Source organism: Neophocaena asiaeorientalis, unplaced genomic scaffold (genome assembly GCF_003031525.2).
Source record: "Neophocaena asiaeorientalis asiaeorientalis breed wild unplaced genomic scaffold, Neophocaena_asiaeorientalis_V1.1 scaffold165, whole genome shotgun sequence".
Classification (NCBI taxonomy): Eukaryota; Metazoa; Chordata; class Mammalia; order Artiodactyla; family Phocoenidae; genus Neophocaena; species Neophocaena asiaeorientalis.
Window position 1 is genome coordinate 857620 of NW_020173918.1, and position 26134 is coordinate 883753.

A 26134-nucleotide genomic window follows, 5' to 3' on the forward strand; every position below is an offset into this window, starting at 1 on the left:
AAAAAAAAAAAAAAAAAAAAATCAACTCTGTTGTTGAATATACAGGAAGTTCTGATTTACTACACCTCTATTAGGGACACTCAAAAGGGCGATTTGGGAGCATCAAGAAAGACTAGTTGATTCCAATAACTATATGAAGCATGGCTTTGGTAATTGACACTCATGCATTCAAATATTGATTAATGACTAACTGCCAGGCACTTGGTGAGTAAGAACTAAATTAAACTGAGTAAAAAGGAAGAACTGTTTTGTAATTTGAAGACGGGAAAGAATTTAAATGCTTTTCTTTTTAAAAAAGAAAACATGTCGTATAGCACAGGGAACTCTACTCAATATTCTGTAATAACCTAAATGGGAAAAGAATCTGAAAAAGAAGAGACATACGTATATGTATAACTGAATCACTTTGCTGTACACCTGAAACTAATACAACATTATAAGTCAACTATACTGCAATATAAAATAAAAAATTAGAAAAAGAAAATATTGATTTATCTAAAAAAATGAAATAGATATATAATAAACACAAAGATATAAATAAATTATATAATATAAATTATATATACTCATTTATATAGTTAATTATATAAATTATAGATAATATATAAATAAGTTATAGAGAAAGGGAAGGGCAAAGGAATGGAGAGATGGATTTTCCTTTCTTTTCTGAGACTTCTGCATGTGACTCATAACTTGGATACATGGATAGTCATTGCTATTTGTGGGGCATAGGGAATAGGGGAGTTTTGCCATCTCATAAGAGCTATGATAGTTGATAAAACAATATTACTAAGTACCTCTTGGGTGCTTAATACTCATAACCCCAAATATTTACCAAATGTATAGATAGGTATTATTATCACTATTTTACAGATAAAGGAATTAACTTTCTCAAGTTTACCCAGGTCTGATTTTTCTGCTACACTGAACCTTCCTAATACCCAAGACACTAGAAACAGCCATTATACAGAATGGTTCCCTAACAGATGATGTAACAGATGATGACTTTTTCCCAAAGTGGAAGAAATCAAGAAGCAGCCAAATTTTACAGTGTGTCCCATGTGAAAACTAGACCCCATGTGACACTTTAACCACTGTCCTGTCTTTGCCACACACACATACCAAAATATCTGATAGGAATAGAAAACCTCTGGCCCAAACAAACAAAAAACTAAAAAGAGCCCTTCGATCACCCCTCACTCTACTGAAACTGGGATTTTTTCAGTCATTCCCTAGGCTCTTTCCAACAAGATCCAATCAACTCAGGTTTCTTTCGTTACCAAGGGAGACTCATTTTCAGCCCCCATGAACATGTGTCAAAGACATATGGGCCATAAAGCATCAAGTTTAAAATAATTTTGTGAGGGATTTGCCACACACGGCAGCCTTCACAGTGTGTGTATTTCAGCGATGCACCCAGGAGACCTTCTGAGCAAGGGACCAGACCCAGACTTAGGCTGGCATTTCTCTCACTGTGCATCTAGTGATGGGAAGTGTGAGAAACCCTTTTATCCAAATTGGACTCCATTTCCCAAAGGGCAAAATGGAATTTGGGAACCATTTGGAATTGACCTTGCTTCACCGTGACTTTGATCATGCCATTTTCTTACCAAAACCTTAGCAATTGCAATATTTGAACCTGTAAATTACTGATCAAAAGATACATCAGCCACATGGTAATAAGGACAACTAAAGACAATTTAACGTCGTCTTTGGCTCTTTCAAATACGTCCCTGATTTTACATCTCTTCCACTAGAGGGTGCTTGGATTCCGTGTGGTGAGGCCTCGCAGCTAGAGAACAGCCTCCCGCCGGTGGGTTAATTTTTCAAACTTAATAGGACTGCAGAGGATTCCTTTTGTTTTCAAGGCTAGAATCACAAGGTAAAATTATTCTTAATGTGCTCATCTCTGTGACTCCCCAGTCTGAACAGGGGTAACTTCTGGCATTCCCTGGCTGTTTTGAAAGGGTCTGATGGACGCCCCGGAACCCCCCAGCCCTGTTACCCACACTCCCTACCACAAGGGTGGGGCCTCGCGGACACATACCCCTGCACAGCAGGGTCCTCTATGCAGACTATGGCAGCTTTCTCTCTCTCTCTCTTTTTTTGTTTGAAGTTCTATCAGGCCCCCACTCACACTCTCCTTCATGCTGCAATACAGCCATTCCTAGAAGGCGGTGTGGAGAAATGATTTCCTAAAAATCCAGTTGTGTCCCCTTTGATTTGCATCACGGGTTCGGAGATGCCTTCCCTTTGATTGGACAGTAGCTCCGAAAGTCTTAAGCCTGCTCGCCTATGGTCCCATTCACTCACAGCCCCACTCAGTACCAAGCGGTTAATAATCTTAAAAACACGTACATTCTCCAGGGAACCAATTAATTAAAAGAAAGGAGCAAACTGATCCTTCTCTTAAAAACCAAGTTTGTGCTTTTGGAACGCCTGACATAGAATATCCTCTCTGTGCGGCTCACAGCACTCACTCACACATCCACTAGACGGGTTTCCTGAGAACCTACTGTGTGCCTGGCGGGTTACTCCCCTTGGCTGAATATACCCTCGTAAAGGAGGCCCACCCTGGCCACCCAAAGGATACTGTGCCCTCTCTCACTTTCTCTTTCCATATCCTCACGCATTTCTCTTCAAGCTTATCCCTGATTAATATCACACGTGTATTTGTTTGTCTTTTTCCTCCTCCAGAATAGAAGCTTCATACATTTACAGTTTTCTCTGGAATCTCTGTCTCCCCTTCCCCACAAGCACTAAAACAGTGCTCGGGACATAATATGGACTCAATAAACAGCTATTAGATGAACGGGTCAATCAGTGGCAGCAGTTACAATACGCTCCAAGAAGAAATAGGATAGATGTCCATCTGCTCTGCTGCCTCCTGTCCAAGTCACCTGCATCACTCACCTGGATGCCAGCCGTCCCACTGTCTCCTGCTTCTGTTCTTGCCCCGCCCCCCTTCTCTGTAGACAACACAGCCAGAATGATACCTTAAAACTGCAAATCAGGGCTTCCCTGGTGGCGCAGTGGTTGAGAGTCCACCTGCTGATGCAGGGGACACGGGTTCGTGCCCTGGTCCGGGAGGATCCCACATGCCGCGGAGTGGCTGGGCCCGTGAGCCATGGCCACTGAGCCTGCGCGTCTGGAGCCCCTGCTCCGCAGCAGGAGAGGCCACAACAGTGAGAGGCCCGCGTACCGCAAAAAAAAAAAAACAAAAAAAACCCTGCAAATCAAACGATACCACTCTCTATTTGTATCCCTCAAACCGTGTCCTGGTAAGGAATAGAATCCAAACTCCATACATGGCCTACACAATCGGGCCCTGCCTGCCCCTCCAATTTAATCGCAGACCACTCCAGCCTTCTTTCTGCCCCACTCCTTTACGCCAAGCTTTTTACCAAGGGCCCTTGTGACTGTTTCTCCTGCACCCACCTTGTGTGACTGGCTCCTTTACATCATTAAGGTGCCAATCTCAGAGAATCTTATATCAATTAGTGTCCTAATTAGTGCCCACATTTTATTGTCCTCATAGCACTTATCACCATCTGAAATTGTTTATATATTTGTTTATTATTTATTTATTTTTGGCTGTGTCGGGACTTAGTTGCAGCTCACAGGATCTTCGTTGAGGCACGCGGGATCTTTTGTTGCGGCACGTGAGCTCTTTGTTGCGGCCTGCAGGCTTCTCTCTTGTTGTGGCATGCAGGTTTTCTCTTCTCTAGTTGTGGTGCCCAGGCCCCAGGGCACGTGGGCTCTGTAGTTTGTGGCACACGGGCTCTAGTTGAGGCGTGCGAGCTCAGTAGTTGTGGTGCGCCGGCTCGGTTGACCCGCGGCATGTGGGATCCTAGCTCCCCGATCAGGGATCGAACCCGCATCCCCTGCATTGGAAGGCGGATTCTTTACCACCGAACCACCAGGGAAGTCCCTATATTTGTTTAGAGATTGATAGTCTGTCTACCCCATTCTTCCACCCTCCCTACTCCCACACAGATACAGGCACTCGAACAAAAGTTCCTTGAGGTCTGAAACCTTGTCTGTCTGTTCATTAATCTATGCCAGTTGCTTGGAGCAATTCCTGGCACTCAGTAAGTGCTCACTAAACACACATTGGATGGATGGCTGGATGAGCAGATGAATGGATGGATGAACCTACAGAATGCTTAGGGAGCATGCATTGTGGAAAGAGAGGTAGACTCTGCTATCAATGTATTTTTCTAAGTCATAGCATAGCAATATAATTTTGAGTCTTTGCTGTGTATGAGATGGAAATTCATCTCAAAATATAACTTGGAATCTTAAAAGGCCACTTCCTCAAAGAGGTCTTTTCCTGACACACATATCTAAGTACTCCTTTTACCTTCTTGCATATTGTTCTATACTTTTCCTTCATTTTAGTCACACTTTGTAATTACATATTGCTTTGTGGCATCGCCAACGTAACCCTTGTCTCCCTGAGTAGGCCAGGGCTAAGAGAGAGTGTTGTGTCTTTTTGCACAATACCATCTCCCTGGTGCTTAGTTCCATACCAGACACACAGAAGACTTCACCAATCATCATTAGATGATCCAGTAATCACAGCACAGGTCTTCCAAACAAGCGAGCAAGAAAGAGGCATGTATGTGCCTCCTGTGTATGAATTTTAAAACGGGAAACACATTACACATTTTTAATAAAAACTCAGACATTCTAAATTTCAGAAGAGTAAGCACCTAATCCTGAAGTTCAGTAATCGTGGATGTAAAGAGCTGAGTCCTGATCTTGGTTCTGACATGAACTTTCCCTATGACCTAGGTCAGTTACTCAACTACACTTGGTCTCTGTTTAACCATCACCTTTCCAGCTGTACTGTGAGAGTTAATGAGCTCACATGTGCATGGGACGTGGAAGAGATTCCACTCCAAAGTCCTGAAGAAGAGCAAGAGGATAGAATTTCCAAACCCTAAATTCCTGGTTTTTATTTAGCTTTATTGTGGCTAAAATATATTTTTCAGTTACTAGAATTCTCTCTCTCCCCTTGCTCTCCACACACATGAAGTTTTGGGTCCTCTGTGGTTCTCACTGCTCTGTCTGTCTGTCTGTCTCTCTCTCTCTCTCGGCACCCACTCCCCCATCGTCTCACTCAACAGCATGAAGAACCCTGCTCCCTGCCAGGCTGTGCTGGGTGCGAGGAAAGAACACCACCATGACACGTCTCTGCTCTTCGACTATGACCATGATGTGGATGAACTTGCGAATCAACATCTGATGTCCTCAGCCTCTGCCATTTACAACTACTAGCTGAACATTTTTCACCTAGATTCTGTGATGACACAACTCAATGCACTGGAAAGTAAGCAGGTCACTCCTTCCTCTAGTTGCCCCCTTCTTAGCCATAGTACCACCATTTTCTCTGGCATCCAAGCTCAGAAACTTGCAGTTATCTTTGGCTCCAACTGCTCCATTAATCCCCTGTATCCAATCACCTAGCAAGTCCCTTGTTTCTTCATGAGAAATAATCACCTACTGCTGCTCCCTCACCACCTACCTGGTCTAGGCTCTTGCCACTTTACGCCAAGGTTATGGAAGTTGCTTTGTAACTGACACCTCATCGATGGCCTCTCACCATATTAAGGTTTTCTCCACATAAAAGATCTGGCCTTTCTAGACTGGACTTGGATCAACATTCGCACTTCTCTGAAGCCTTCATGAGCTTCCCTTAACCCAAGGCTAAAGACTAAACTCTACATTCTGACATTCGAGGTCATCTAAAACTGCCACCGGGGCTTCCCTGGTGACGCAGTGGTTGAGAGTCCGCCTGCCGATGACCAAGTGAGCATGTCAGCCTCCACGCCAGGAGGGGCCTCTGTTCCAGCTGGCCTGAGGGACTCATTGTCCCCCTGGGGTCAGAAGCATTAGCTCCCTCCAAGCGGGCCATCTAGACTCAATCCTTCCCCTCCATTTACTCAATAGAGCGTTTGGAGATGCTACTTCTACTATCTGTGTTTCCTTTTCTCTTTTTTTTTTTTTTTGCAGTACACGGACCTCTCACTGTTGTGGCCTCTCCCGTTGCGGAGCACAGGCTCCGGACGCGCAGGCTCAGCGGCCACGGCTCACGGGCCCAGCCGCTCCGCGGCATGTGGGATCTTCCTGGACCGGGGCACGAACCCGTGTCCCCTGCATCGGCAGGCAGACTCTCAACCACTGCGCCACCAGGGAAGCCCTCCTTTTCTCATTTTTAAATGCAATAACAACAGTACCTGCCTCATGGAGTTAGGGTTAAATAAATCACATCTGTAAAGCCCTTGGCATGGTGTTGAACCCTCGAGTGTTCACTAAATATCAGCCCAAATTATTGTTTCTCCGTGCGCTCATCTCTGCTCCTTTCTCCACACTGTCCTTTCTATCTCCCTTTCCTCTCACTAACCTTCACCCGAATCTTAAACAGTCCTCAAAGGCACAGCTCAAATTCAACTTCCTCCATGTACTTTGGCCAATGCACGTTGATTCCTTTTGTCTCATTCCTTCTGTATACCTATCTCAGCACATATTTTATATTTAGCTTTAGCTTGTTAGTTACCTTTTCAAACTATTTTCTCTATTTCAATTAGACTGTAAGTTTCTTGAGGGCAAGAGCTTTGTCATAAATAGTACAGTAGTTACAGCGAATGAGTGGGTATGTCTGTTGTTTGTTATACTGAGATCAGCACTATTTCTTCACACAAAATTATTTTTCTTTTTCAAGAATTTCACATGGTATTACAGAAAGGGGGGAGGGGAAGAAATATCTAAATCATCATTAGGAGACAGTATCATTGCCCAGCAGCCACCTGTTTTACAAAACACCAGTATAAGCGTTTTCCTTATTTAATTCAGAAAGGGGAAATGTCAGATCACTTCTGACCACTACAGGTCAGGAAGTTCAACCAAAAGAGTAGAAAGAAGTTTCAGCCAAGAAGACCTGTCAAAGCAATACTCCAGCATGACATGAAACTCACCTCCATGAGGGGGTACAGACAAAAAATACAAATAGGTTAAGAAGTTACCTACTAAATACTTGTCACAGTTCCCATATAATGGGTATTTAGTAGACATTTGCTGAATTAACAAATAAATGAATGAATGATGGATGGAAAAGATTCTGATAAGGAGCTAAATATTTGGAATGATTCTCAATCTTTTAAAGGAAGATAACTGAGGATTACTATTCTGTTACAAAAACTTTCTTTTCAGTCTTGGTCAGTGACAGAAAACAAGACTGGGCAGACCACTGGTGTGACGTAATACAGCATTTCTTCTCATTTGTGTATCACTGCCTAGATTTCAACCATGGTATAAATTTTATCAGGTCTGTATATTAGGAAAAAGATATTTTGAAATCCATATTTTAAAAATGTTAGCTCTCCTTTAGAAACTTAGTTGTAACATTAATGTTCTAGTGTTGTTTCACATAATTGCTTATATACCACAAGGTGGCTAAGTTTCATTTCTTCGAATTTAATTGAAACCCAAAGGACAGTCTCTGTGTATCATACAGAAATATAGAACATTAATGAGTAAAGCATCTGATACTTACACTCCCTTTAGACCTTCTGGATCCTACAATAGGAGGTAGTGAAGAGGCTTTCTGACTGCGGAAACAAATTGCAATTTAGAAATCTGAGCATTATTCACAAATAATATATAAGGCAAGATAATCGTCATCTCAATTTGTCATCCTGACATGGAACTCAACTACTTACTGACATCAGTATTTCACAAAAAGTCCCATAGACTTTCCCAATTTCACAAAGACCACCATAACATTTCCAAATTCCATTCCAAAAGACCTTTAGTGTTTTCTTGTATAGTATTTTTTAATATTATTTTTTTAATTTATTTTTGGCTGTGTTGGGTCTTCGTTGCTGCGCACGGGCTTTCTCTAGTTGCAGTGAGCAGGGGCTACTCTTTGTTGCCGTGCGCGGGCCTCTCATTGTGGTGGCTTCTCTTGTTGCGGAGCACCGGCTCTAGGCACGCAGGCTTCAGTAGTTGTGGCACGTGGGCTCGGTAATTGTGGCTCGCGGGCTCTAGAGTGCAGACTCAGTAGTTGTGGTACACGGGCTTAGTTGCTCCAAGGCATGTGGGATCTTCCCGGACCAGGGCTCAAACCCATGTCCCCTGTCTTGGCAGGCGGATTCTTAACCACTGCGCCACCAGGGAAGTCCCTCTTGTATAGTATTTTAATTGATGCTTACAAATAAATTTAGTACTGTCTTAAGTTTTTTCATAGCATTTTAAATCAGATCTCTAAATTTTCTATTTGCATTTCAAAAAATCATTTCCCAAGCCGAGTGATGATTTTGCCAGATGGCATTTAAAACTATAAATTTCCATAGTTTTTATCATGTCTATAATGTCTGCCTCTGATAGAAGCATAGAATAGTAAAACACTGGCATGTCTATTCAGGAAGTTTCTAAACCAGTCATTCTCATCAAAAAGTAAAAAATTCTCTTCGGCTCTAAGAGTAAGTTATTTCCCAGATGTTTCTATTATAGGAAAAGATCCATCTTAAAACCCAACCCATCTTGAAACCTAACCCTCTCTGAAAATAAGGAGGCCACAGAGATAAAGGTAAATCTTACTAATCTGTCTGAGAAAGGCTACCATGAGCTACCTTTCTCACTGCCATCAAGTACAAGCTCTTACTGCAGTGTGTACTGCAACGCCCAGCAGCCTAACCCAGTATTGTTTAGCAAAGGTTGTGAAGGATTTGATTTCATGGATGGGTAAGGATGGTTAGCAGTAAGTCTGCTTGCTACTTCAAACACCACCCCTGAAATTCCATTTCATCTATTACTTATGAAACCCTTGGTTAGCCTCTCCATCAAGCTACACAGATTGCAAATTAATGGAGAACAAATTGGTGATATTCTGCTCTATCTCTGCCACAAATCACCCACCCTAGCAGAGGACAACTACAAAAAGTCAATTTTCTAGCAAAGTGGACACAGAAAAGCAGCAGAGATGGATTGCAATGCACCATGAGCAAGCCAAACGGGCCCTGCATCCAGGGCTGGGGCTCTTCATGAAAATGCATGCCTCGGCGTCCATCCACTGGGCTGAAATAAGGCATTCTTCACAAATATATGACATCTCATAGAGGAAAATGGTCCACTGTGCACTGTGTGTAGTTAATAGTGTAATCTTTAAAAATCTGCGTGTAATAATTACACACCCAGCCATTCTACTTATTTGTACAAAAGGAACTATATCATTTTTATATTTTACTGTTTTTATTTTTTAAAGTAGAAAAGATTCAATTTTAATGACCTTTAGAAGTTTCTCTACGCACCAACTGAAAAGTTATTCTGTCTAGCTAACCAGTTAAGATGCTATTAAAACTTCTAATAACGTATGCTGTTTAGAAGCTTACTGCCCTGTATCTTTTTCACAAAAATAAGTCTTCATTATAAATTCGTAAGTGAATGGTAAAACAATACTATATAGTCTATCATGGATTCCTCAAAATTATATTTTCATGCAATAGTTCTCAATCTCCAATCATGGCAAAATAAACACCGATCAATTCATTTCATACATGCTTTCCATTTTAACTGATAAACAAGATTCTATAAAATAGACCAGTGGTCAGCATAAGACTCAATGCTATTTCAAGTGATAATTAAAATGTGAGAAGTGAATGAGGATGCAAACTTACCCGTAAGGCCTTCTCATCGTTGACTTGTCAAAAAGTAATTCACTGTAAGGCAATTTCTTAAACTTATCTCTGCCGACAGCCACGTAAAACTGCCCATTCTCCAACTCTGCCCCACTCTCAATCAGTTTTCCTTCTAAAGTATAAAGTCTGCCAAAATATGAATGCCAGCGATTAAAATTTTAACAAGCATTGCAAGAACTGCTTAAAATCACAGTCAATTAAAAACTCTGTTCTTAAGTTGGCTCATTCGTTACTATGCTAATTACTGAATTATAAATGCTTCAAAGTCATTAGACTCAGCTAAATGCCATTGCTATAATGCAGATGCAGTTACTCTCTAGCTGTACAGTGTTTCATCCCAAGAAACCTGACAATCTAACATAATGATCCCCTATTGCTGCCCTATTTAGATTTTAGAGGGAAAGAATTAACTTGTAGAGAACGTTGTGCTTTAAATGAAGCTCGGCTTCCACTGAAGTTTGATTCTTCTACTTATATTCTGTGAGCACCTTTAAAATTCATTTTCTTAATGCATTGGTCAGGTTGACAAGACACTTACTGCATTCCATGCAAGAGCAGCCCTCAGCCAAAATTTTACATCCAAGCACACAGAACTGGGTCAGAAAACAAGAGGTGAGAGGGCAGGCGGTAAAAGAACCCATTGCTAGTATTAATGATGCAGAACTGCATAGCGTTCATGCTTCCTTTCTTTTTTCTTTTGCCTTCCCTCATCTTCCCAGAATCAAGGGATTTTACAAGAACTTCCCTTTACTGTAAAACTGCTGCCGCAAACTACAATATGTTACTTATTAAAAGAACAGTGATAACTTTGCTAGACGATTTAAAGTGTCCACAGAACTTGTTTAAAGAACAAGAAAAAACAGACTATTAGAAAACTACACCACAAAGACAAGGCATGTCTTTGAAGGTGATAAACAAAAGAGTTAGTAACTGGAAGGGTTTTAAGATAATAACTTTTAAGATTCTCAGACTTCTTATATTATATAATTAAGGGCAGTGATAGTTGCCATTGACCTGTCTACTTGTTTACTGATTATGTGAATGGCCATATCATATGGAGTCAAGAAGTAAAACAAAAACAGCCACCAAACCCCCTAAAATGTGTTAGTACTGAGTTGGTATAAAGATGCTAAAGTCTTTCTTTATAATGTAATTCTATCCCTCAAAGTCTAAATACCAACACTTAACCCAGATATCTGGACTTCCTACCTTGACCTACACCAGGGTTGCTGAACATTATTGACATTCTGGACCTGATAATTGTAGGAGAGGTGGGGAGGCTGTCCTGGGAATTGTAAGAAGTCAACAGCACCTTTGGCCTCTACGTACAAGATGGTAGATGGTAGCTGCCCCTATTCCCTGTGGCTCCGGACACTGCAAGCATCCCCTAGTGGCAAAATTGCTCTGGTTGAGAACAACTGGCCTAGATCCAGTTATTCTTCTTTCATTTTCCATCAAAATAGGAAGATCTGAATCAGTAGTTAACTTTTTTTTTTTTTTTTTTGCGGTACGCGGGCCTCCCACTGTTGTGGCCTCTCCCGTTGCGGAGCACAGGCTCCGGACGCGCAGGCTCAGCGGCCATGGCTTACGGGCCCAGCTGCTCCGCAGCATGTGGGATCTTCCCGGACCGGGACACGAACCCGTGTCCCCCGCATTGGCAGGCAGACTCTCAACCACTGCGCCACCAGGGAAGCCCAGTAGTTAACTTTTATAGCTAGAAATTAAAAGGCAGCCAAGTTGTGACTCTGGAAACAGCCAAAATTTGACTGGTTTCCTCAACAGGTAGGTAAAACATACTGAATAAATTCTAGCCTGTGATTTGAGCCTTCTTTTATATGACTCTTGTTGACCTGCTTTCTTACTGTGCTACAGAGCACAGGAATCATAAACAAGGAGTTGAACCAATTTGTGTGGGTTTTTGATATATATACTGATGCACAGGGAGGGTCCAACCCTTCCTGCTCTGTTCTGTTAAGGGAGGGTAGGCGTGTCCCAAGTAAGCAGCAACCAAATCTCATTCATGTCTGGCATTACAGTAAGAATTAAGCTTCTCCAAGTATTCAGGTGTTCAGGGGACATATAACTATATTCTCATTTCTGTATTTGTTCTGGAATGTATTTTATTTCTATGTATCAATTTGTTCATATCAATATATGAATGAATAGGTGTATCTGGGCATGCAGTTGTGTGTATGTATCTTTGTGTGGTTCATATTATTTATGGAGTGGGTTTACATCTATGTATGTGTCAAAAGACAAAACTATATATCTTTTTAAAAATATCAGTGTATAACTGTTGAGATCTGCCTTTACTCCTGATGCCAAAATGAAGTCCAAAAGGATCAAAGGTTTAAATGAAATTTAAAAGTTGAAAGACTGAAACATGGGAGAATATTTTTATAATCTCAGAGTGAAGAAGCCCTAAGCTAATCATAGAACCTAATGATCATAATGAAAGATTGAAAATTTGACTGCATCAAAATTCATCATATCTGTGTGCAAAAAGAAACATAGTTATAAAAATACAAATTGGAAACATATTTAAATATGAAAACATATTTAAAACTCATATATGAGAAAGGGCTAATTTCTGTAATATATAAAGAGTCCCTATAAATCAATAAAATAAATGTGCAAAGGCCATGAGAGATATATATTCATATTCATATGTAATAAATATGTTCATTCATATATAATGGGAGATAAATGTATGGCATTTATTTACAGACTAGCTTGGTAGTTAACAGCACAGGCTCTGGAGCAGACTGCCTACTAGGTTTGAATTCCAGCCCTTCTATTCGTTACCTGAATAATCTTGGGCAAGTAAATTTCCCCCTCTATGTCTCATGTTTCATGTCTATTAAAAGAGAATAATAGAACTAGTCACCTCATAAGGTTGATGAGTTAATTAAGTTAAAAATGTAAAACACTTGGAATAATGAATCGCACACAAGAAATGATCAGTGATGTTGTTGTTGCTGTAGTATATTAAATAAATAAAATTCAAGAAACAATGAAATACTACTTTTACCAAGACAAAATGTTTGTTAGTTTTATAGTATAGATGAGAGCATGAAAAACAGGCCCTCTCATGCACTTTTGGTAAATTAGTACAGACTCTTTGGAAGACAGTTGGCTGTATCTATCAAAATGTAATAGCATTCACCACTTGATACAGCAATTCAACTTTCCTCTCTTAATAAACTCTGCTTAGATACAAAAATATGTACTGTAATAGCAAAAGGCTGAAAATGACCGAAATTTCCATCAAGAGGAGACTGTTAAATAGATTAAGGTACATCCATAAAATGGAATATTTTGTAATCGTTAAACACAATAAGATAGACCTATTTGTGCTGATAAGAAAACTGTCCAAGATTTTTTGTTACAGGGAAAAAAGCAAGGTGTATTTACATATTTATTCATATGTGTGTGTGTTCCCATTTGTGTTTCTATGAACTCCAGTTTCCATCCTGCAATGATGCAGAAAAGTACTGGAAAGAAAGACTGGGGAACCTGAGGTGGGAGAAATCGTTTTTATTTATATTTTTGCCCTATTTGAATTTTTTACCGCATGTGAAGTATTACACTTTCAATTAAAACAATTATATTTAAAATCACAATGGTTGTGAAACTATGTATACTAATGTATGTAAATATGCATACATTAATCTGTACCCACATTTAACTGAAAAACGTACAACCATCTGAGAGCTTATTTTACTCTATATGTCTATAGTGTTCTCTACCAGTGGAGTATGTTAGAGAGACTGGGTGAGGATAATATTCAAGAATAACTACCAGAAAACTCTTCACTGGATTTCAAATATTTGTGTGTCACATATTATATATAGTCTCTGTACATGTCTATATTATTTGTAACCTTCCCACCTATGAGATAATAAATAAGTGAGCCTCCATCAAGGTATAGTTTCATAGGCTTCACAACTTAAAAGCCATGACTTTAATCTTCACTTAAATATTAGAACTTGAGAAAAATGTTTTTGATTTCTCAAGTTTAGGCAACCCCACTTAATTATCCTCTCTAACTTGCCTCCTTCCTAAACCCACTAATACCTCCTGATGTCTGATTTTTTTACCTGAGGCAAGTAATTTGGACCATCAGATAATTATAAATATCTCCTAAAGAAAAGGACAGTTATTTAAGAGTCAAGAAGCTGGCTCACTCAAAAAAAAAAAAAAAAAAAAAAGTCCTTCTCAAATAAAGCAATGCTGATGCTTGCCTATTCGCTGTAAATCAAAAGAAAAAAATAGTTAATATTTGTTGATGTGCTCTATGTGCCAAAGAATATATAAACAGTTAATATTTGTTGAGAAGTTACTATGTGCCAAGTACTGTTCTAAGCTCTTTATACAGATTAACTCCTTCCTAAAACAACTCTACAAGGTATGAACAATTATATACCCATTTTACAGATAGAGAAACTGAGGCATATAGAGCCTAACTGGTGAGCTGAAATTCAAATCTAGGGGCCAGTGACTCCAGAGCCTCTTGGGAATTTCCTCAGCAATTCTGAAACCCATCCACTTGCAAGATTAATTTGACATACCTGTGGACAGCCCCACTCCTCAGAGTTATTTTTTCCGTGACCATTTGTAGTACATGATCCCACTGATTCAAGGCTTTTCTAGGGATGAGGAGTCTAGAAGCTGGGTTTATAAGGTCTCCATTTGCAATCAAGCTGGAAAAAAAGAAAAGCCAGTGAGCCAAACCGTTTGACACAGTTATGCCTTTAAAACTACAAAATAAATCCCAACCCAAAAGGAAACCACCACCTCAATTTTAACTCAAAATGTAAAGGGCTCCAACTTACAAGATAGCGCAGGGTTCCAGAAGCGGTTTTCTAAAGCGAGCTGACACATTGATCCTGCTGTGGATTACTGGTTTTACCTTCAAAAGCAAAGAAATACAAATCACCGAGCTTATGAAATACAAAGCACCGAGTGCTTTTTTATTTTTCCCCCTATGAGGAAAAATTACAGGTTTCCAGGGAACTGGCTGAGACCTGTGCTGCCTTGGTTAAAACCTTGCTTTTTTTCCACTTACATAAACACTCTGGGCTCACCCTCTATAGATGGCATGTTGCCTTAACAGAGCTCCAAAGAAAAATTTCACTTAAGCCCTGGGCATACTGCTCATGGTCTGTGCCAACAACAGAAACTGTTGAGCTATTATGAGAATTTTAAGGCAACTTTTTTAAGCAATTACTTTCTGTAAAACAAAAATAAAATAATAAAATAAAATAATCCTATAAAATCTTGAACTCCCAAGTGTCCTCCCCCTCCAGCCACAACATAGTGTTTGGTCATCTCCCCTCATCCGCCTGCTGCCTAGAGTTTCTGGGTCCCCACCAGGCACTGACCCCATTCTAGTTTCTTGAGACCGACTTCATCAACTTTTCTCGACTTCACTTCTTCCTCTATCCACCAGCCAGACTCTGACCACCACCCTCCATTCCCGAACCCCTTGCATCTGGGTAGGTCTGGTCATCTTTCCGGCTCCTTTTGCTTCCAGGGTCCAGGCTATTGTACCGAGAACCACATGGCCCCTCGGGCACCTTGGCCTGAGACAAGGCTTTGGCATCGGCCAACCCTGTTCTCCTCCCAAATCAACTACTTCTTACATTTCCCACAGTGAACTGTCCAAATCCCTACCTTTCATCCTAAATCCTAAAATCACACTCCAGGCACACTCACTCTCAGTTTCCCTCCAAACTTCAAGAAAATAAAGGCCAACAGGCATGAAGGCTTTCAACCTCCCTTCCCTCCATAACCCACTTCATCTACATCTTCACCACTTTTCTCCTTTGCTGCCTGTCTCAGGAGAAGGATCCTTATCCCTTTACAAAGCTAAGCCCCATCTTGATTTTATCCCCTGCTGCCTCTACTTGCTCCATTAAATAGCTAGGACCCTTCACCCCCATCTGGTGTCTTCAATTTCTCCCTTGACACTTTGGCCCTTTCTCTCCTCTTCATCATTCCTCTTCCTAATTCCTCCCACCCTATCCTCCCCTCAGTCTTCTGCTATCTGGTTTCCACTGAAAGATATATCCCAACTCTTAAGCTTGGCCTAACAAGGACCCCCATGACCAACCACTGCTTCCGTGGTTCCCTCATCTCCCACTAACACTCCTTCCTCCCCAGCCCCTAGTTGTGACTTTAGGTCAAACCAGCCTACCTTCCTCCATTAATCATCAAAACTATGCCCTGAATAAGTACTTACTATTTAACCCCATTTTACAAATGAAGAAACTGGAGCTTAATTAATTAATTTGCCTAAAATCACACATACTAAGGGGCAGGGTTGTCCATACAAGTGAACCACTATTTGCTTTGCACTTTGGTAGTTATTCTAGAGATAAATATTAACCCTAAATAATTTATGGGGCTCTCTCTTCAATCAAATTATGCCATTTTGAGAAGAACAAGCGGTAGAATTCTTCTTGACTCTCCAGTGCCTAAAACAACACTTGGCAATGCCTGCTAATTGAACAATAAATGTTTACTGAAATTTAATTAAAAGAGCCTCTAATTTAGAGTAAAAACTTTTTAATCAATCACAATAGTTTTTTTTTTTGCATTTTAAACCCAGAGATTCTTGGCCCTAAGCTAATATTTGCAGTGATGTTGACTTTTAAAAAAAAAAAGTTTAACAGATAATATATGCACCTGACCAATATTCAAGTGGTAAAATGGAGCATACAGTGAAAAGGAAGAATCTTTCCCATTCCTGTCCCCCAACCACAAAGCTGCAACCAGAATTAGCAATATTCATTCAAAGGCGGCCTATACCTACATATACATATTGTCTTATGTGAACATTTTATACATGTAAGTTTTAAACACAGGGATAACTTGCTGTACCCATTCTCCTGCACCTTGCTTTTTTCATTTAACAATTACCGTGGCAGTTGTTCCATGCTGGTAGTTACAGTAAGGGTTGCTTCATTCTTTGTAATAGCTGTGTATATTCCACACCATGGATGTGCCATAATTTATTTAACCTGTCCCTCAGTGACAATCCTGTTGGTTGTTTCTAAATTTTGCTGTTGCAAATAATGCCATGATAGGTGTCCTCGTAAATATCTATTTGCATAAATATGTAAGCATTTCTGTAGAATAAATTATTAGAATTGAGAATTTGCTGAAATAAAGAAGAGGCAGTTTTTTCAGTTTAATGGCATGTATTGCAAGCTTACTCTTGATTGATCCCAAGGGTCCCTTGATTTATTTAGTTCATACTATAGCATAAGAAAATAGATTCGATTTCCAAGGAATAAAGTTTTGTGGCCAGGGTTGTAGTTTATAGCACCTTGGATGACTACAAATCCCTCTCCCAGCAGATTTGCTTCTTCTTAAGGCTTAGCTTGTTTAACTGCAAATGAGTCTTTGCCTGTGTGAAAGACAGGCCTTTCTGATTCTGCATCCATGCTGATAGCATCTGCTTCGTGAAATCCTCCCCACCTCTTAATACTGACTCCCTGGCCACTGAACTTAAAGCTTCTGCCACATGCCTGGTTCTCTATTGCCCTTCCCTGCCTTTTTGTTTTTTTAATAGCACTTACCATCATCTATCATATTGTACATTTTACTTATCTGGTTTTTAATTTATTGTCCCTACTGTTACTTTGTAGTTACCCTCAATATTAACTAGTAATGTATTGAGCACATACGTCATACCAAATGTTATTTTTTCAAATGTCTTTCCTTCCAACCTTGATTGCTTAATACCCTGTTACATTGTTGAATTAAAGATGAAGGTGAATACATTAGACAAATAACTTGGAAACTCCTGTTGAGCTGCCTGATATATGCTATTTTTCTTTAGCACATACATGTCTATAGTTATTATATACAGAAATTCACAAATAGATGATTTTTTAAATAATTATATAACTTTATTCTGAGTCTGTAAGTTGTTGCTTGAATTAAATTAAACCATCTGTCTTGAATAAGTTGTTTTCCTCATTCAGTATGACAAAAATACTCTCCAAATGTTCATGATTAACCAGCTGAACTGAAGATTAATCCTAAATATATATTTCTTTGAGTCATTTTAGTTAAAATAACTAAATCAGTCTGTTTCCAGATATACTAATAAAAGAATTTGAAAAAATAATCCAAGTAATATGTTTGAACTGAAAAAAAATGTAAGACCATTGTATAAAACAATTAGGACTTTTGAGGGGAAAAAATACCATTTTTCATTAAAAATGCATTTTTCTAATTGGCTTTTTTTTTTAAATAAATTTATTTTTGGCTGCATTGGGTCTTCATTGCTGTGCACGGGTTTTCTCTAGTTGGAGCGAGCGGGGGCTGCTCTTCGTTGTGGTGCATGGGCTCTAGGCACGCGGGCTTCAGTAGTTGTGGAACACGGGCTCAGTGGTTGTGGCTTGTGGGCTCTAGAGCGCAGGCTCAGTAGTTGTGGCACACAGGCTTAGTTGCTCCGCGGCATGTGGGATCTTCCCGGACCAGGGCTCGAACCCATGTCCCCTGCATTGGCAGGCAGATTCTCAACCACTGTGCCAGGCGGATTCTCAACCACTGTGCCACCAGGGAAGCCCTCTAACTGGCATTTTAAATAATAACTTAAATCACAAAATAATTAAACAAATCAACTACATATAAGGGGAGCTTTCCCAGAGCCCTTATCAGTGATTAAATGTTGGTCACTTGGTGCTAATCTAGAGACACTGTAGCTTAGATATGGGAAACATAATAATCAATTAGAATATATTTTTAAAACACGTACATTTTCTTATTAGGCTGTACACTTTCCCTTGCCCTTTGAAAATAAACAATGTTTGAAATATGAGAATAATGTGAAGTAGCAACACACCTGGTTATGGAGGGATGGACCCCAAAGGATTGAGTATGAGGTATTCCCACTCAGACCCCTATATACCAGGAATGTCTTGCTGGTGAGCATCCTGACCAGTGTTAGGTGTAATCTGTGACTATGGAACCAAATCAACTGAAAAGGCATCAATGCAAAACTCGAACATTCATTGTGGACTCAGCAGAGATCATACTCCCGGTTGGCTTTGTCAGTTAGTGAGGGAACCACCGCCAGGAAAAGCAGAACATGCTTATAGCTGACCTCTAACCTTGATTCTGCACTGGGTTCAACGTTGTCTTGGAAAACCCAGTTTATTTGGATATTGAGAAGTAGGTTAGCCTGGTGAATCAGAAAGGAGTCACTCCCTGAGTAGAAATTAGACAGCTGGATGGATAGATAGATAGATTAAATATTTGGCTAACATTTTTCTTGGAAATATTTCAAAGTCAAAGAGGGCAAAAGTGACTTAAGCATGTTCACTCTGCTAGAATGGGATGAGCCAGGTCTTTGAATATAAATCACATGCACCTTTCAATATAACACTCTGCCTCTGGTATCTTATTTAGATTGTGTTTATGTCACAGATGGCTATACCAACAAACAAACAAACAAACAAAACCCAACAACAAACAAAAAAAACGTTATGTGAATTTGACAAGTCTAAGTATATAATTTAACTCAAGTTCACAAATTCCACGTGACACTTGGACAATATCACAGCTGGGTCAAATTCAAGGTAAAACCTGCATGACTTAAAAACATGAATTTTTATTTAAAAAAATAAACTCAATGAAACTAAAATTGTTGTTGTGAAAATACATATTTGGGTTAATAAGAACAAGATCTACAAACTGAGGAACTGACTAAAGGTCTGAAATTCTGAACTCCAGGACTCATTGCCAATTCAACACCTCACACCTCATTTTCTTGCTCTGTAAAAACAGAGATAATCCTGCTAAACTAGCCCAAAGGGATGCTCCATGAACTAATTAATGAAGTGGCAATACCATTCTCTGGGGCTGCTAAGGCTGAATGCTTCAGGTCTACCTGCCTCAAATCTCAGCACTCACCACCTCTTGAAACCCTAGGCCAAGTAAACCAAAGTCGGTCTAAGAACCTGAGGAAATGATGCCTTTAAACGACACCATCATGAAAATCTAATAACCACTGATCTCTTGTAAAAACTCCTGATACATATTAAAAATTCAATTTTAAATTGCTTTTTTAAAAAAAAATCACATGGGCTTCCCTGGTGGCGCAGTGGTTAAGAATCCGCCTGCCAATGCAGGGGACATGGGTTTGAGCCCTGGTCCGGGAAGATCCCACATGCCGCAGAGCAACTAAGCCCATGTGTCACAACTGCTGAGCCCGTGAGCCACAACTACTGAAGCCCGGGTGCCTACAGCCCATGCTCCACAACAAGAGAAGCCACCGCAACAAGAAACCCGCACACCGCAGCGAAGAGTAGCCCCCTGCTCACCGCAACTAGAGAATGCCCATGCACTGCAATGAAGACCCAATGCAGCCAAAAATAAATAAACAAAATAAATAAATTTTTTTAAAAAAATCACGTTTTTGTAACTGTCCATATATGATAGACTTAGGCATTTAGGAAAAAAACATACTGAAGCTACTTATTTGCAAAATATAGCCCAACCTACACAAAGAGCCTTCAACTCTATTTTCCTTCACTGCCTTCAGATGAAGTCCACATGTTCTGGACTTGGGTATTTGAGATCACATCTGATCTGGCCCCATCTTTTCACACTCTAACCTCATTTCTCACTATTCTATTGCCTACCCTCCACTCATCTGGATATAATTCTCCTCAGAAATTCCATATCATTTTGTCTGAATCTCCATACAACATTTTTCATAGGTATAACATATTCCCCTTATGTTATCAATATTTTCATGGACTGCATCTCTCTTTTATTTTTTTTAGTAACGAGCCTCATCTATAACTCAAAGATCCATTCATGGCACTTTGGCACTTTGGACATAGAATTCACTCAGTAAATACTTTTTTTAAATTGAAGTATAGTTAATTTACAATGATGTGTTAGTTTCAAGTGTACAGCAAAGTGATTCATAGATCGATCGATAGATAGATACTTTTTCAGATTCCTTTCCATTACAGGTTATTATAAAATATTGAGTATAGTTCCTTGTGCTATACAGTAGGTCCTTGTTGTTTATCTATTTGATATATAGTAGTGTGTGTATGTTAATCCCAAACTCCTAATTTGTTTACCCTCCTCTCCTCTATGGTAACCATAAGTTTGTTTTCTATGTCTGTGAGTCTATTTCTATTTTGTAAATATGTTCATTTGTATCATTTTTTTTTAGATTTCACATATAAGTGACATCATATGATATTCATCTTTCTCTGTCTGACTTAATATGATAACCACTTAATATGATAATCTCTAGGTCCATCCATGTTGCTGCAAATGGCATTATTTCAGTCTTTTTTATGGCTGAGTAATATTCCATTGTGTGTGTATATGTGTGTGTGGGTGTGTGTATACATTTTCAGTAAATACTTTAATTAAACAAAATTGGGACCAATGTTTTTGAGCACATACCATGCCCAGAATTGTATCAAACACTTTCCACATGTTACCTTGACTTTTTGTAATATCTTTATGTTACTTATTTTCAAATAAGTTTACAACTGTAAAACACAACAGAATTTATAAAATGCTTTCACACTTATAGTGATGTTTGTTCCTCAAAATAATATTATAAAGTTAGTATTATTCCAGTTGTATAGAAAGGAAAAGAAGAGCCTCTCCACCCCTCAAGGTCACACAGTAAGCAAAGAAGCAGTCACATGAGTCCACTTCTGATTCCAGGTGCAGGGTTCATTCCTACTGCTAATGTTGCCCAAGACAGAAATTGGCCACTAGCAGAAATAGTAGACACATATTTGTACCCATTTAAGTAAGAGCTTTCTTGAATTATATACAACTGAATATCTGTAAACATTTATAAATATAGGCATATCTAGACCACCCTTATTCAGTGGTTCCAGTATCTTCTCAAGACCACCCAAGTTCCTCTCCCCTTCACTGCTACCTGCCAACTATTCTTTACATGATCATATCAGTATAATTTATGGAACTCCAATGGAATGAAAACTGAAATCTGTTAACCCCCTGAAATTTTAGAAATTCCAGAAAGGCATGGTGGCTAAATCACCCCAGCCACTGAAATATTTTCATCAGCATTGTTATATAGTAATAAAAAATTCCAACCACTCTAACTTCAGCGACAACCTAGTTATAGGAGATGTCTCTAATTATAATGAACCAGCTGTTTAGAACATTCCCAGAAGGGTCCAATTCGTTTCTATGAGCTGATGCAACCACTCATCTCTACCTGGGTCCTCTACAGGTCCCTGTGTTGTTGTACCCAGTCCAGGGGCTGATACCCAAAGGAAGGGTTACGATTCATCTATCAAGTGTGAATTACTATCTCTTATTCAGAGGGTCATTTTTCTGACAATAATGGATATCTTAGCATCAGTTTGCATATTTGGCTTTTGAACTGTTCTCTAAATGAATGTCTCCCCCTTCATTGAAGTAGGAAAACAAGTCAAAACAAATTCACAAAATGACATGGCTATTCAAAACAGCAAGGTAAAAGATTTCTTTTAAGCTTAAAAGTGACCCAAAAGTTACATGTCATTATATATTTGTCTAAACCCATAGAATATATAACACCACAAGTGAACCCTAATGTAAACTATGGACTGTGGGTGATTAGGATGTGTCAGTGTAGGTTCTTTAACTGTAACAAAGTTACCGCTCTTGTGAGACTATGCATGCCTGGGGGCAAGGGCTATATGGGAGATCTCTGTACCTTCCCCTCAATTTTGCTGTGAACCTAAAACGGCTTTAAAACGTAATGTCTAAAAAAATATTTTTTAACTTTTATAAAAGTAACCCAAAAGATAATATACCCATCATTAGTAATACCTTCCTTGAAAAATTCTTAAGTATTCTTAAGCATATATTTAAATGTGTCCATACTGCTAAATCTTTTTGTCTTAAAAAACAAAATGCCCACTAATTTTCATCAAATTCTGAACCATCATATCAATTTCCCAGCATACCACAAATTTTTAAACTATTGGCTTTCTGGTTTAATTTTCTCTCTCTTGCACTTTGTGGAATATTTTGAAAGATCAGATAATCCCAAGCATTCTGAATATATAATGTTAAACCTCACATTTATTAACTTTATTCTAAAATAATTATTTGCAAAGGACACTCTATCTTATAGCAAAACTAAACAGGACTTGAGTCATTTTTAAGGTATTCATAAGTCTGCATGGGTTTCCCTAATGCTATGCTGAAGAGAATAACATGACCCTCATAAAGTTAAAAAATAACCAATTAACCCAAGAGAACTCTTAGGAGTAATTACGGAAACCACTACTAACAAGGCATTGAAAAGAAAAAAAATTTTTTGGATTGTTTGTCTTTTCTTTAATATTCTTCTTTACTTACTACAACTTGCTCTCTATTTCACCATTGTCATTTTTGTTTGGTTTGTCTTCCCAAATGGGATTCTGGTTACCATACCAATCTAGGCAGTGAAATGTAAAATTTCCACTAAGAATGCAGAGCAGCTGGAAGTGTGTACATAACAATGCAAGATGAAAGGTTACCAATGCCGAGCATGCGGGGGCAGAGTACAGCCTCCACCTGCATTTAAATAAGTCATTTAGTCCCCAGGATTCCCACTGAAGAATGTGCCAACTGTACAGGATCTAAATGCTGTCTTTCATAAATACTAAGAAAGCTATTAACATGTCAACGGATGGCAAGAGAAAGTACACTAACATACTTAGCAACTAGTAGTGGTTCACGCACAATGCACTCAGGGCTCTGTGTGGAGGATTCAGAACTGTGCACGAAGGGCAGAGAGGGCCTCCATTCTCAGTGACTGAGCTTCTGCATAGGGTGGGATGCAGGAGTGAGAGAACCATGTGTGATTAGAAGGTTGGAACTTTCAGTCTTACCTCCCAGACCAATAGGAAGGGAAAAAGAACTGTAGGTTGAATCAATCACCAATGGCCAATGATATAACCAACCATGGCTATGTAATAAAAAAAAACAAAGGACAGGGTTCTGAGAACTTCTGGGTTGGTGAACACATGGAGATTCCAGGAGAGTGGCCAGCTCAGAGGCATGGAAACTCGGTGCCCTTCTCTAGGCATCTTGCCCTATGCATCTCTCCCATCTGGTTATCCTTTTATAACAAACCAGTAATCTAGTAGGTAAAATGTTTCTCTGAGTTCTGAAAGCCACTCTAGCAAACAAAAAGAGGGGGTCACTGGAACCTTTGATCTATAGCTGGGTCTTCAGAAGCACAGGTAACAACCTGGACTTGAGATTAGCAAGTGGGGGCAGGGGGACGGTCTACCTATCTCCAGGTAGATAGTGTCAGAATTGAGTTGAATTGTAGGACACCCAGCTGGTGTCAGAGAACTGCTTGGTGTGCCGGGGTGGGGGTGGGGTGGGGGAACCACACATTGTAACTGGAATCAGATCGTTAGGAATATTTTTTGTAATTATAAAATATTAGAAACAATCTAAATGCCCACACATAGGAGAATGGTTGAGAAAAGTATGGTACATCCATACAATGAAGAGCTCTGAAGTTGCAATTAAGAATAAGAATCACCTATACGTAGATTCCCAGGATATACTGTTAAGTGAAAAACAGCAAAGTGCCAAAGGATATCTATAGCGTGGACCCTTCATATAGAAAAGAAAGGAATATAGATATAAAGATAGAGACAGAGGTAGAGATACATATCTGCTCATTTGTGGAAAAAGATAGGATAAAGACAGAAACTAAGGAGAATGGTTTCTTATGGGGAATGGACAAGAACCAGGTATAAAGAATGCAGGACTAGGAACTAAGCAGTAGGAATGGGAGTGGGGCAGGGGGTGAGAGACACTTCTCTCAGTATATCTTTTTGTACAGCTTATGACTTTCAGGACATGGCAAATAATTAAAATCAACCACAATGTTGTGTACCCAAAATAGAACATAAACAGGAACAAATGAACCTAACTGTGTTATAATAAATAACACAACCACACTGAAAAAGAGGGCAGTCATCAGTTAGATCCCTTAAACTATAACTTTCTTAATAAATAATATCCTGTAACCTGCCTTCACTAACCAAGCTTGCTATTATTGTTCTTGCAAACTGCACACCTTCCAAGTTTCGCATAGCTTAGACATACATCACAAGACTTCTTTGACCTCCCCCTATAGATAATACCTCTGACATATAATAACTGCTGCTTAAAATGTTTTTCAGGATCATGGAGCTAGTCTTGCCCAGCTCAAACCTGTCAAGACCACCGACCATTCAATGGGGCCTGTACAAGTGTCCGATGGATGACCTTTTGACATCAGAGGGCCAAAAACTCCACCCTCAGATCATGTTAACACTGCCATTTTCTCAACATATATCCCATGAAAAAGCATGTTCAGCCTCCACAGAACACCGATTATTTCACCTTTTTCTTTCCTCCAATCATCTTTCCCCCACACCTCAGACCACCCTGCTCCCTTATCCCATCAATATCCCAAGCCCCTTGCCTTCAGGGAAGTGGATTTGAGATTTGTTCTTGGATCTCCCCCCTTGGCTGCCTTGTGAGTAAAACTTTTCTCTGCTGCAGACCTCAGTGTCTCAGTGTTTGGCTTGCTGTGCATCGGGCAAACGAACCTGGTTCCATAACAAAAGGGATGAGAAAGAAAAAAACTAACCTAACTAACTTGGGACAATAGTGTCCTTACTGTATACTGGAAAACTAAAGACGAAAAGAACTACACAAATACTGACTCTAGTCAATTAAATGTTTCTCATAGGAGTATGAGGTAGCAATTTTTAAACTATTTTGTAAGTACATTAAAACTGAACAGGGCTTCCCTGGTGGCGCAGTGGTTGAGAGTTCGCCTGCCGATGCAGGGGACACGGGTTCATGCCCCGGTTCGGGAGGATCCCACGTGCCGCGAAGCAGCTGGGCCCGTGAGCCATGGCCGCTGAGCCTGCGCGTCCGGAGCCTGTGCTCCACAACGGGAGAGGCCACAACAGTGAGAGGCCCGTGTACCGCAAAAAAAAAAAAAAAAACTGAACAAATACATGAATATACTGTGGATAATGAGAGTGGAGTTTCCCAGTTGAGAGAAGTAAGTTTCATATAAGGAATGGGAAAGGACAGAATGAACCCTGTGCTTCTGGTGTGGAATTGGAGGTATCAGTATGCACTCAGTTTTTTAAATATATATCTGCATATATACACAGATGGATAGATATAGAAATAAATGTAGGTGTGTGTATTTGCATATATACATATATTTTCTAGCTCTGTCTATTGAGAGGCCCTAAAAGCCATGACATCTCAGTAGCAAGGAGCACCCCTAATGTCCAGATATTGGTTTCTAAATACCATTCTCCATTAAAATGAACTAGGTTTCTTTGGAGAAGCAGTTGATTCTAAGGGCCAGAGAAGGAAAGATACAAAATGAGCCTGGAACATCT

General features: G+C 39.7%; 1 protein-coding gene across 2 annotated transcripts in view; it reads right to left on the bottom strand.

The window, feature by feature from the left end:
* The window catches only part of DCDC2 (doublecortin domain containing 2), a 158410-nt gene that overhangs the window by 95418 nt on the left and 36858 nt on the right, over positions 1-26134 (bottom strand). For both annotated transcript variants that reach the window (XM_024751994.1, XM_024751993.1), the window contains 4 exons: positions 14537-14613; positions 14273-14404; positions 9681-9827; positions 7559-7613 (listed from right to left, as the gene is read on the bottom strand). In XM_024751994.1, coding sequence (XP_024607762.1) covers positions 7559-7613; positions 9681-9827; positions 14273-14404; positions 14537-14613 — 411 coding nt within the window. The remainder of the gene's footprint in view (positions 1-7558; positions 7614-9680; positions 9828-14272; positions 14405-14536; positions 14614-26134) is intronic.